This window comes from Gobius niger (assembly GCF_951799975.1).
Source record: "Gobius niger genome assembly, chromosome: 5".
NCBI classification, from domain to species: Eukaryota; Metazoa; Chordata; class Actinopteri; order Gobiiformes; family Gobiidae; genus Gobius; species Gobius niger.
In genome coordinates this window covers 12,282,724-12,296,322 of record NC_136856.1, presented here as the reverse complement: position 1 = coordinate 12,296,322, position 13,599 = coordinate 12,282,724, and the positions used below count along the sequence as shown (strand labels likewise).

At 41.0% G+C, this 13,599-nt stretch overlaps 1 protein-coding gene across 1 annotated transcript; it reads right to left on the bottom strand.

The window, feature by feature from the left end:
• Positions 1-206: 206 nt before the first annotated feature.
• On the bottom strand, positions 207-4,827 carry adrb2a (adrenoceptor beta 2, surface a). The gene is made up of 2 exons (XM_079556972.1): positions 4,647-4,827; positions 207-4,029 (listed from the first exon to the last, which is right to left on the bottom strand). The coding sequence occupies exon 2, from the start codon at positions 4,025-4,027 to the stop codon at positions 2,759-2,761; it is 1,269 nt and encodes a 422-aa protein (XP_079413098.1). The 5' UTR covers positions 4,028-4,029; positions 4,647-4,827; the 3' UTR covers positions 207-2,758.
• Between the last annotated feature and the right edge of the window lie 8,772 nt (positions 4,828-13,599).

Here is a 13,599-nt window from a genome sequence, read left to right as displayed (position 1 = left end):
CCAGTGGGACGCTATGGCATGATTATGATTCTTTTTGTCATTTTTTTTTTTTAAGTTAGTATGTGAAAACAGTGAGGGCAGCTGCAATCCATCATAGAAACCTTCGACAATAAATATGTGCAAAAATGTGAAATTTGTAAGACTAAGAAAAAGAAAAAAAACACACAAAACAATGCTGTTTAGATGCACACTTAAGCCAAGACAAATGCACATATTATTTTTAGTGGCATAGATACCACACTAATGAGCAATGTGGAATGTTAATCACCCAAAGATTCACTGCCCGCATCTGCACAGTGTCCTCCTCCAGGCTGCGAGGGTGAAAATGAATTACATTTCTCATACTGCAGGCGTATTGATGAAACCATTAATAACATGGGGGGTAGAACTAGGTGCAAGGCGAGGCTCCCACCAGGAGGGCGCAGTGTGCAAGTGTCTCACAGGCAACACCAACACGTCACTGAAACGCACAGTCTATACATGCGGACAAGCGCTTATAGCTTTGAGTTCACAGTCTGAGATAGTGAGCTGTACATTTGAAACCATAACAAAAGCTTCAACCTTTGTCGCTAGGTTAAGTGCAGATAAAGAAAAGACTGATATGAAGTGAATTTGAATTATATGATGGGCGATGCCTTGTTTATCAGAGTACAGGATGTTTTGCCAGTGTAGAAAGCACTTTTACAACCTTTAACTGCTTTGTGAGGGAACCTATCATCTCAATAGCTAAATGATGCATCTCCTGTAGCGCTAGAAATTCCCTGAAAGAGCAAATCTGAATCTCAGTGGGATTTTCCTGGTTTAAGTAAGGCCAAACATTCTCATCCCTCATCTTATCTTTTATTACGCCACATTAAATGTCAGGAGCTTGTGAGCTACTGTATGATGTGGTCTGTTACCGAGTCTTATGCAAGCTTTGAACTGAGAGGATCCATTGTAAATACTTAAAAAAGATAATAAATTTAGAGTTTGCACGGGTAGACTCAGCTGGTTTAACAAGCATGAATACTTAGAACAACAAACATGGCCTTTTGGATTCCTATACATTTCTTACAATCTTCAATGATGCCAGTATCGGTGTGACCCCTTTAATGTTACCGGGTCACAGCAGTCACCACCTCTTCACTGTCTGGGAGTGTATCGCAGGGTTATTTCCACGCGCTGTTTATTATAGAGAGCAGCTTGTACCCTGGTGCCATGAAGGGCCGAGGGAAACTGCCTCTCTGGTTTCAGTAAACACTGCACATGCTGGAGCACGGAATCACAAAACTCAATAAACAAATAAACAAACAGTGCTCCCCGCGCGTCACAAAGTGCAACATTTGCTTGAGCTTATGAGGTGTTTACGAAGTTATTTGTGTAAATTAGAGCATCTAAAATTGTACCAAATAGTCATTTTAAACCAGATGAATCAGGCAAAGTCAAAGTTGTTCCCTTGTTAGAAAAAAAACAAAAAATCATACTAGAGGCCAATGAAGTCTGCATTTCCTGGATTTTGATGCATCATAATAGGAACACATTTTTAAAGCCCAGAATCTACATCTGCCCTCAATGTGTGTTCATCAGGACACCACTGATTTGCTCTCATACCTTACTGACTGATTATATCAAATTTGTAAGCATAAATATATCAATGCCGAGGCACACAAAATAATGTTTTTCAAGCCTCGATTATGCATAATGTGTCCTCTTAACGGGATAATTTGAAAGCTGTACGTTGTTATTCAGTGAGCTCAACATGGCTACACCACTTGACCACAAAAAAGGCTGGCTATGTGCTAAAATAAGAAATTGTTTCTACTTTTCTTTCTCAGGACACGATCAAGTCAATCAAGTTAAGTTAACCACTAAATCAGTCAAAGGTGTGCTCTCAAAAACAGTATCAGCTGGTCTATAGTGCAGAGAAATGGACACAAATTATTATTATTACATTTTTCTGATGCAAAACAGGTTTCCTCATATTAGTTTGGCCCTGGGCGTCAGCACAGATGTAGATAGCTGCGTCCGCATATCTTGTGCACTATCTGGTGTTGGCAGTGCCTCCCATATAACAGGGCCCCATTGCATTGCTGAACGCTGGTGCGAGAGGAAGAGAGTGAGGGAGGGAGCCTGCAAGTCTGAGAGACAGGTTGTGCTACACCTGTTGTTGATCATCACGTTTGGACAAAGAAAATGGCCCAAGTCTAAGCCAAATGTCTAAGGAATGTGTCTCTTAAAACAAAAGCACCATAGATGCAATACATTTGATCCTCCATTACACAATCTTCATCCGGTTCTCAATTGGCAAAGGCCGTGGAATTCACAGCCGCTGACCATGTTCACTTTGAAGTTAATTTGCCAACTAATAGCTTGCCCACAGACGACACGGGAGCCACCCGATCCAATAACATAATGCGCAGATGAATAAACGTGTAATATGAGCCGCTGGAGAGTGAATGGGTGCAGTGGTTAAACTATACAAAAACAAGTGGTGAGGTAGATGTGAAGTGAAAGTAATAAAAAGTGATTTATGGCACTTTGCCGCACAATCTACAGTGCAGCTCCATGTTTGATAAGAGGAAAATAACTACTTAGTGTCCAATAGATTGTGGCAGAACATTAGGGCAGGCTAAATTTCAATTTTGTGATATGCAAACCCACTAAACAGAGCAGCCTTAGAGCGGCCTTATCTTCATCATTCTACTGGATACACAGTCAGTAACTCATTGTAAACATATCTGGAATGGCACCCAGCACTTTTTTTTTTTTTTTTTTTTTTTTAAAGTACGGTTGTTACAGTTAAGCTTTTACTGCAGTTCCCGTTCGGGTCCACTACCCCCGCCCCGTCCAAGACGCTGCACACCCCCCGTGCCTCTTTCCCAGGACACCCCTCATTGTTGGCCCCCTCGCTGTCCTCCGAGCTGCCCTTACTCCGGCCCAGGGGCTCGCTCTGCCAGCTGTGCCTGCAGTACACGTATCCATTGACGGGCCCTGCGTTGGCAAGGCGATTCCGCTTGAGGCAAAGAATTTCCTTGAAGGCGTACCGAAATTCAGGGCTCCGGCAGTAAATCAATGGGTTGAAGGCGGAGTTGGCGTATCCTATCCAGTTCAGGATCCGAAAAGTGAGGTCAAAGTTGCCCTCTTTCCAAAAAGCCACCACAACGTTTAGCAGGAAAAAGGGCAGCCAGCACAGAGTAAATATCCCCATGATGATACCGAGAGTCTTTAATGCTTTGTGTTCCCTCAGGCAGAACTTGGCCTTCTTTTGTCCACGCCCGTTATTCGCCTCCAGGGATTTGAGGTTGCTGTTGTCATTGTTGTGGAAACGTCCAACACTCTGGTCAATCTTCTTCAGCTGACGTCTGGCCTCCTGGAACACGCGGCTGTACACGAAAACCATGATGACCAGCGGGATGTAGAAAGAGATGATCGAGGAGGTGATCGCGTACGCCATGTTCGTGTGAAACTCGCAACAAGTACTGTTCAACATGCACTTTTGGGCCTCTTTATCATCTGCAATCCACCACTTCATGTGAATGGGCAGGTAGGAGATCAGTGCTGCAATAACCCAGACGAGCACCACCACTATTCGGGCTTTGCTTTTTGTTAGCATGGACTGGTAGCGGAAAGGTGACGTGATCGCTAGATATCTATCTATCGCGATCACGCAGAGGGTCTCGATGCTTGCGGTCACGCAAAGCACGTCAGTGGCGGTCCAAAAGTCGCACCAAAAGTACCCAAAGTGCCACTTGTTGAAGATGATGTTACAGGCGCCGAACGGGACGACAATGAGCCCCATGACCAGGTCGGCGCATGCGAGGGATATGATGAAGCAGTTGGTGACGTTCTGGAGACGCTGAAATCGCGCGATCGCCGTGATGACCAGGATGTTTCCAAAGACAATGCACAGGACCAGGATGGACATAACGATGCCCAGCAGGATCATCGTGGCTTCGCTGTATCCATCGGAGTTCAGCGGCGGATCAGAGGACGCATTGGTCCCCTGCTCACTCAGATTGAGACTGACTTGGGGGGTAGTGTTTCCCATTGCTGAAAAGAGAGCACACGCAGTCAGCAGGTAGACTTCATGTGGATTTAATGCATGTTTTGTAGTAAGCACTTTAAAGGCAGTCAATCAGTATGCAGCCGCGACCCACAGTCACTGCGGGAATTGGTCTATTAAGCACTGATTTACGATGAGACCAAAGGTGAGGAATTTATACTTCTGCAGAAAATGCATGCTAAAAGTGTGCTTTATGCTTCTCTCAAGCCATTTCAACTCATCAAAAATATCTGCATGCAGAGCGAGCATTTCTAAAATCAAGCACTGGTTAAAAGCGAGAAGAGAAAAAATATATATATAACAAAAGCAATACAAGTGAACACAAGAACAAAGTAACGTGTAAGATCCAATTATTTTTATGGCAAAATGATTCCTTATCTATTGAATTAAAGCTAAGGAAAAACAAGTGCATGCATAAAAACATGCATTGACTATAAGCAAGCAACAGGTTTAATAAGTAACACTTATTTGCAAACAACAAAGTGTTTCTAAATGAATAATAAAATTAGTCTGTATTTTGAATTATTAATTAAAGGATAAAGAATGCGCCTTTAGTCTATAAAAGTTTCAAAAGAAAAAATATATGAGGTAAAATTTCACAAACCTCCACAGGTCGTAGCCTTGTTGTCCACCTCCCATAAAAAATGGAAATGTGACTGTTCAGGTTTCGCTGCAACTCTTAAGTGTCACATGTCATCCCTGTCCGCCCCCCTCTCTCTCTCTCTCTCTCTCTCCACTATTTGTCTGTATGTTTCTCGCTGGGCCCAGAGCTTCACTTCAGCTGTGCTTCCTCTAATGTGTCTCCCGGGCTATTTGTCAGAGCCCTTATAACATGCTGCGATGACATCATGGCCCGGGCTCCACCAATGGGAGCGCTCGCCTGCTCAGAGCTCCTCGCAATTTGAACACAGTGTCCCTCCAAGGCTGAGTTAAAGCTTTACAATACAGCGGCCCTCAACGGCTCCGCTGGGTTTTGTGAAAATGCTAATTTAACTTGTAGATAAGATCTTGAATTGGATTTTTTTTTAATTTACCAAAGGAGAGAGGAGGTGACTGCTGAGGCCACTTAAATCGGATTAATAATAATAGTGGAATAGACCAAATGAGATAAGATAAAGGTTGGGTGTTGACTATTTTACATAATGAAGCTGCTATTGCTGGGTTGCGGGTTCTAGAATATGATGATGTCACCGGACCCAGCGGGGGGCAGGAGCTGTTTTTTTTCCTATTAACAGCACTTTCACAAGTCGTAGCAAAAAGGAAAATGTAGGGATTAGAAATTATCATGAATATCAGTCTAATATGTCTATGATCTCTCTGTACAAGACCAAACATTTCCTCAAAGACAAAATAATTTTTCCTCTATATGATGGAATAGGCCTTTATAATGCTGTGATGTCACCTGCAACCCAGCAATATCTTTTTTTACTTGGGTGAGCTTAATATTTTCGTCTAGTTCTAGTACTTCTCAATTCTGTGTCAACATTTCCTCACAAAACCACCAGCTCATTGATTTGGCAAAAAGCTTCCCTTTTTGACTCTAGTGCAATGCTTCAAAAATGAAAACTCCTGTCTGTTTAGAGTTTCTCTGGCTGGCAGAGTCACGCACTCCCCACCCCCCCTTGCAGCTCATTATGCATGCGCCAATGCATAAAAACAGCAAAAGGCATGGAGTCACAGGGGCCGTTTTGCCGATATGTAAAACAGCTTCATGCAAAGATAAGATAACTGAGGATCAAAATAAAAACAAACATGCATTGAAACAAATAATAATCTTTTCATAAGTTGTAACGTATTTTGAAATATTAGTTTGCATCACATCTTTTTACATTTGGGACAACACAATGCTGCAAATGCGTACAATAGAATAATTCATAATATTCTAATTTTTATTTCAGAGATACATTTGTGGAAAACATGGTATAGAGACAGCGGCCTTGTGGACGTGTTCCATGCTCCGTGCAATGATTTCTTACAGCAAATCATGAATCATCTTAAGGACCTGGAGATGTAAGAATCCAATACATCCGGGGCTATTTAAAGACTACTTTCAATATAATCTATTATGTACTTCTTTAAATGTCCTCTTTGGACCAGTGGCATTCAGTTACCTTAAATACAGGCACAATTATATATTCAGCAGTTAAGAGCATGTTTCTGGACTTAAATGTGTTAAAGGTGTTAGTTGCAATGACATTAAGTATAAGATATCATTTTTGGATGCATAGACTTATGAACAAGTACAAGAATACATGCCGATCTCTGCTTTTGGAAGGTCTGGATCAGGGGTGGGCAAGTCATTTTGACAAGAGTAACCTGAAGTGAGTCAGTGGGCCACACCGACGATAACAGGAATTTAATGCTTCTTGAACTTTCTCCCATTGCAAAATGCACACAATTATATCAGGAAGTAGCTTGATGGTTGTAAATATTGTAAAAAATAAATACATAAATAAGACAGAACTGATGTAAAGTGATTTGTGAAGTTAATAAAAGGGCAAATATCATAAGATTACACAGATGAAATTGTAAAACAGATCTGGACATCTGGTAAAGCGCTATTTTAGATTAATGCATATCATTAATTATAATTATTGTTAATATTATTCATTATTTTATTATTTTCTCCACCTGTCCAACATCTTTGAGTCAGTGAATGTCATTTTCACCCTATCAACTTTTAGGCCTGCAAAACACTGGTCCACTCAACGGGAACTACGACAAATGAGAATGGCAGATATACTGTAACTTACAGGAGACCGGACACTGTGGAGCGTAAGTGTTTTACCAGAAGGAACGATTCTTCTATGAATTAATATTATTTTCTGAGCTGCTCTGGTGTTTCTCGCACAATTGTCATGTAAAATGTGCGTTTAACGATTTCACGAGTTGGCTGTCTTGACCACGCAGTGATGTGGAAAATCACTGGAAAATTAGACAAAGGAAGGACTTACACTTTATGTATATACACTTAAAGCTATTCAATAACATTAAATGGGTGAAAGGCCATGGACAGTGATCTCTGGACAGCTGCTGAACATAAAATTGTCTTCGATGTCAGTTTCTGTTCCCATGCCTTCGTGACATCATTCAAACTAATGTTAACACTTTTCCATCTGTCTAAATGCAAGCCAATAGGAACTTGTATGTCATGAATCAATACAGTTTGGAGAGAAATGATGCCCTTACGGCGCTTTTCCTTGTTGTTTGCTGAACAGTGAGCGTGGGTGTTTGCAGACCTTAAAGCAAAAGTAAAAATAGTTCCTGCAGAGTGTTGGCCTTCACTCATATCAAAAGCCAAAGGCAAAGTGCGGCTGATCAGAGCCTTAACAACACTGCACATGATGTGGTGACGCAGCAGCAACCTCCAATAGTTAATACATTCAGTTGTTCAACACTGACTTTTGTTTTGTTTTTCCATGGGCTGTGGGCTATTCGGTTTGATCCGAGGGGATTCACATGTAGAAGCCCCTAAGCAAGTAGGATTATGATCATAAATATGTAGGAACAATTGTCTATCCTTATTCCGCCCCGCCCACTTTTGCCCCTTTTTGCCACAGATTGGCACTTCCATTGTATTGACACTTCTAGTAGAGCGTGACGTCCATTCATTCAGCGGAGAACAAGGGAAAATGTCCAATGTTCATTTGCACCAACAAGTCAACACTGCACTGTTTCTCTACGTGGCCTAATAACAGCTTTGTGTGCATGTAGTAACTGATTTCATCTTAAAAGGGGTGTATTTTGTAAAAATCAGTTCTTTTTTAAGCTTTTTATCATGTTAGTGTGTCATTCCCTCCTGAAAAACATGCCTCCAGTGTTGCTCAGATTGATTCATATATTTTTGAGTAATCTTTGAATCTCCTGCTCAAAGCCATTTTCCTGCTTTTTTGCTGAGGGAAGAGGCTCCGCCTGGGGACGAGGCCCCTCCCATGTTCTCTTCCTCTGCTCAGCCCCTTAGCTTTTAATTTATCTATTTTAATGAAGCCTAGGCGTTTTTTCAACCTGGGAGACTAATTTCAGCATCACATACCTCCAGCCAATGATCGCTTCCGAGAGGGCCACACCTCCACCTCAGCCATCAGCGTTAGAGCTGCACCTCCATAGCAGCCAATCATCGCTCCCTCGGTCCCGCTTTTAAGCCCCAGCAATCATGGTTCGTTCGCTTCCCAGCTGTGCTGCAACCCGCCTCCACCCCATCTCCGCCTCTTCCATCCACGGCTTCTACCTGCTGCTATCTTCACGGGTCTTCCATACCACCACCAGTGTCCAGGCTCCGGGGGAAGACATCCCTAACTATGTGCCTATGTGCCTGAAAAAAACATAATACCCCACCTTTAACTTCTCCAGTCCTAGGTAAACTAATATGAGTGAAGGGGCGGGCACAATTCATGGCTCCGCCCACGCGAAGTTCTGGAATAAGGTGAATACAGTAAAGTGAAAAAAAGGTGATGAATCAACTGGAAGAAAAAAAAGGCTATATAAACTGGGCAAACGGACACTTTTGCAGCCTTTCGGATATCACTTTAAATAAAGATTATAGTAAAGTATTTAATGGATACCGGAAAATTCTTGCTCTTGTTATTAAACTCGAAGCAAGCCATAAAAAGTATGCTACACAGAAAAAGAAGCTTAAGTATTTACAAAACAAATTGTACTTCAATGTAGACACAATATGAGAAGCAATTCCTATGAAAAGATGGCTGCATTAGAACTGCTAATATACTTTGAACACTGTTTCTGGACCAGTTGAGTTCCCCTGAATCATGCTTGTTTCCTCTGTGTGACAGTCTTCCTGTATCCTGTCAGCCCCAGACACTTCCCAGTCTTTTCTGGAGCACCTCTGCGTCGCTCAAATCCTGTCTGTTCGTCTGATACTGTCCATCCCCAACTTTCTCTGCAGCTACAGACTTCATCCTTCAGCTCTTTTTAAACAATGTCCCTCGTTATCCCCTTTTTCAAGTTGTCAGAGAAAGCCATGTTGTTGAACTGATGACCCAGCGTGCACCTCCACTCGCTTTTCTATGTATTTGTCCTGTAGTCTGTGTGGAACAATACCTGGAGGCATTGCTCCTCTGGGAACTAGATTTAAACTGTACAGGAGGAAATGAGAAATGCTCCATCACAATGTTCTTGCAAATGTCAAAGCACATATCACAGTGGCCATATTGAAGGATTAAAGTTTAATTAAGTCAGACTCTGTACAATGTGTTTTATAGGAAGGTTAAGCATGTAGTGAAACCAGTAAGGAGGGCTGGTACATGCAACATTCAATTCTTTGTAAGACACTCTGCAGAAAGAAATTGTGATCTATAGGGACAACAAACCAGCACACTCTTTCCTGAGTTTGTTTAAACATTTCAGTCACATCTTTAAATCCCAACTAAAACATATTCATTCAGATAGGCTTTTGACACTAAACCTTTTACAATGACTGTTGTTTTGTTTTACATACTTCCTCTGTGAACCACCTTGTGCGCCTTTTGGCACTATAAAAATATGGTGCAGATGATTAATTCTATACAGTTTTGTGCAGTTTTGTGTATATTAACGGTTTGTATTGAAATCCTAATCTCCCAGTTTATTAGCAAGGACTTGTGTCTTTTGATGCTAGGAGGGAACACCCTGTTAAATCACTGAGCTATGAACAGTAATTTACTGTTGAACATTATGTTCATGCCTCGTCCTATTGTGTTAATGCGTGTGCATACATGCACAGCCTGTTCACCAAGAGCTAATTGGATACATGAAGATAATAGTTTCTGTGTATGTAGCAAAAATAGACAGAGAGACACACAAACTTCAGGTCAATGCTGCTATTGGACTGCTGTGAGTGGGTGGGTTTATATAATTGCACAACAAGCAATTATAGCAATACTTTTCACAATATATTCCATATTAACATAATGTAATTTGTTTTATTTATTATACAATTCAATAAAGTATATACACTGGCTTGTGGTCTGTGGCTTCAACTAGTTCCCAGCATAACGAATTGACTGAGTTTTGTTTCAAATTTATGACTTTTCCCTTATTAGCAGATGCCATGCTGAGACAAAAGGAATACTTTGGCTGGGTGCAGAGTCATGTGTCGTGTTGATTTAAAATCAAGCAGATAAAACTGCTGTTCTATAAATTATCCTTATTTTGATTAAATGGAACAACGGCGATTCCCACTGAGTAATTCAGTCCAAACCACTAATTGGTTCAAAGATGGAGGCCCCGCGGGAATTCAGCCCCAAACCAAGGACAAAAACAGTGTTTGCATTGCCATACACTTGGACCAATGGAAAGAATGTGTTTCATGTATGTTCACATGGACCGGGGACCACACGGATGGGCCCATATATGTCTACAGGCCAAAATGTCTTTAATGGACCAGTTACGAGTCATTGTTCGCTGAGTTTGCTGCACCCTGATAAAACTGAGGAAGAAGTCGTAAAAACACTCACACTGTTCAACAAGTCGAGGACTGTGGCTTTTACAGAGTACAGCTCAATGTAAACAAGACAATGAGCGTGGATATATGAGGTAAAGCTTATTTAGTGCCTTGTTAACACATCATTTTGGCTGTCAAAGTAAGATTTCAGATTTGGTTTGCTGGATAATTAATAGAAACTAATTAGTTGAAAGTGTTACTTTGCTGAATCATTTATTTTATCTTGAACAAATTTGGGGAAACAAGAAAAGGGTAAGAACAATTAATTTGGGAATGGATTCCAAATATTTGCACACTTTAGTAAATCAACACCTTTATTTGTTCTCTTGCTTAAAACGTGTCTAAGAGTCTGTTCTTAAACAGCATGAGTACCATAATACTTCAAAAACGCCCTAAACAATCAGAGTAAAGCTTGGATCAAGAACCATGTCCGTACTCATGGAGTGGACTGTGGTCCGAGGTCAGCAGTTCTCTCCCATGGGGAGTGACTGTTTGTTTGTCCTATTGATCAGCACACAAGGCAGCGAGCTCTCACGCACTCCGGGCCAGGAATAATTACAAATGTTTGCACGGATTAAAGTTTGTCTGCAAAGGACTGACCTCGTGACCTTACTGGGCAGTGCCTCTTTTATACAACTGTGGTTTTATCTTGAAATGAGACAAACTAGAGAAGGATTTACAGCAGATTTAGGTACTTCAGATTAATTTCCTGATGTAGTTTAGGGATAACAAAAGTTAAGAAGTGAATCAAGAAACATCTAGGGGTTATTAACTGAACATAAAGCTGTTTGAGGTCCTGTAAAAGCCACACATGATCACAATTTCAAGCCACTTTTAAAAAGAATTCTGCCACCAATCCCCCTTAATCTATTTACCCCCACCTGAACCGATTTTCTCCAGTTTGGCATTACCCGATTCTAAAAGCTAAAAAAGTGTCAAAATAGCGACAAAAATGAGACCAAAACAAAGATGAAAATGTGTGAGGAAAGCGCAACAAAAAAAGCCAAAAAAGAGCAACAGAAAAGTGACAAAAAAGGCAAAAAAGGTGATGAAAACACAGCATAAAAGCAATGGAGAAAAAAAGTGATTATTAACGTCCATCCATTTAGATTTGTTTTGTAGGTCTTAGCTTTCAAATGAGACGTCACACTGGCTTATTTGGGTAAAATGCAAAATGCACTTGGTTAAGGCGGGGTTAAGAGGTTAATTTTCAATAGCAAATAGTCAACGGCCAAGTGGGTAAAATATAATTTGGACCAAAGCACAGGAGAAGATAAGTTGTACTCTTTAATGAAGTGTAAATAATCTATGAGTCCAGCACTGTTTGATTGGCAGCATTTCTGCTTTTCCCATTTACATTTAAAGCATTCCAGCTCAGCAGTAAACACAGTCATCAATAATTTACTCGCCTATAAGTCTGGGCATTCTCTGCACCTGAATTGAAGGGGAGGGAAAAATCAAAATGCTCTCATAAGGGAAATAAAATCAGATCTGATCAAATCATCACCGCATTCTACGTGCAGTGTGAGTACCAGTAGTTTTAAAGTAAATAATTTGAGCTGAAATGTTTGACATAGTGACGGATGGAAATGAAGGCAGTGGTCCATGTTGTGATTAGTCTAAAATAGCCAGTTCCCAGACGTTCGGGGATGTAACAAGGAAAAGAAAAGTCAAATAAAGAAATAGCTATTCCAAATATTGCTTACAGTGCAGTGTTCTGGATTATTCTTATACTGCTACTACTACTACTACTACTACTACTACTACTACTACTACTACTACTACTATTATTTATAATACTACTATGCAGCTGCATCAAGCAGAAAAGTGTCCCCCACGTTTTACAATAATATCATTGTATTATACTTCTGTTTGCCTCTTTTTTTTAACATTGTGGCTAATTTAAGTAATGTATTTTGTGCGTTGATTGAAAGACCTGCAACATATTGATCTTTTCTTTTTTGAGGCCAGTGTAGGCAGGATTTGGTGGGACAGCACAAGGGGGAAAGGGGGAAGAAAAGCAGAGAGAGACATTCAGCAAACCATGGGCGTAGGTTTGCGTGGGGACCATGGGGACACGTCCCCACCAATTTTCAGGATGGCCAAGTTGTCCCCTCCAACTTCACATGGAGATCATCACATTGTGTGATTTTTCACCAAGACTTAACTCAGATGTGGCACTTTAGGCGTGGGAGAGGACGATCGGCATCACAACACTTTTTGTTTCGCGTCGATTGGTCAATATTAAAAAAAATTTGGGTTGCAACGGAGCTTCTGTCTGTTATGGAGCCTTATTATGTGAGCCACATTTACATGTCGGAAACACACGATGTTTCTCGTTTATTTATATTGGATGTTTCACTCAACAACAATCAGAAAATGGTTGGTACGCTCTTTCCACAACTTATTTTATGAACAAGTTTAGTGGGAGCTGAGAGGAGAGCGGCTTCTGTTCCATGTTCTCTGAGCGCAGCAGTGAGGGGAGATCAGAGACTGATTTTCAGTTACAAACAAAAACAAAACAACAAAACAACTAAAAGAAAGACGATGGCAAAGTGTCTATGTTTGACAAGTATGGGGGGCATTATCTTTGTAATAAAGAAAACATTTTTTTTTTGGGGGGGGGGGGGGGGGGGGCCTGAAGTCAAGTGTCCCCACCAATAGTAGCACCAAACCTTGCAGCACACTATTGGAGCCGTGACTTGAACCTACAACAGTGCAGCCAAATAACCACCGGGCATTTGGTAGCACATTCTTTAATGTTACATACGATTGGTTGCGTTCAGAATGTGATGATGCCGTAATGTGTCAGGTGGAGGGCACGTGCCAATACAACTCTGTGGGAGAAATACAGTTTTTGTAACAAATCTCTAGAATTAAAATTAAGGTTTTAAAATGAAGTTTTTTCCCCATCAGTATTTTATGTCTGAAAGTCCTTTCTACTGACCAACATCATGCTCATAATTGTACATTAGTGCATATGTGCTGATAGAGTAACCAATGAACTTGCAGTTTTTGTTTCATGTGGATTCTCCCAGTAATGACTGAGATATTAACCAAAAACTAAGTCAAAAAATCTGCAGTTCACCAGTTGCCACAGTTAGTAACCGCCATGGAG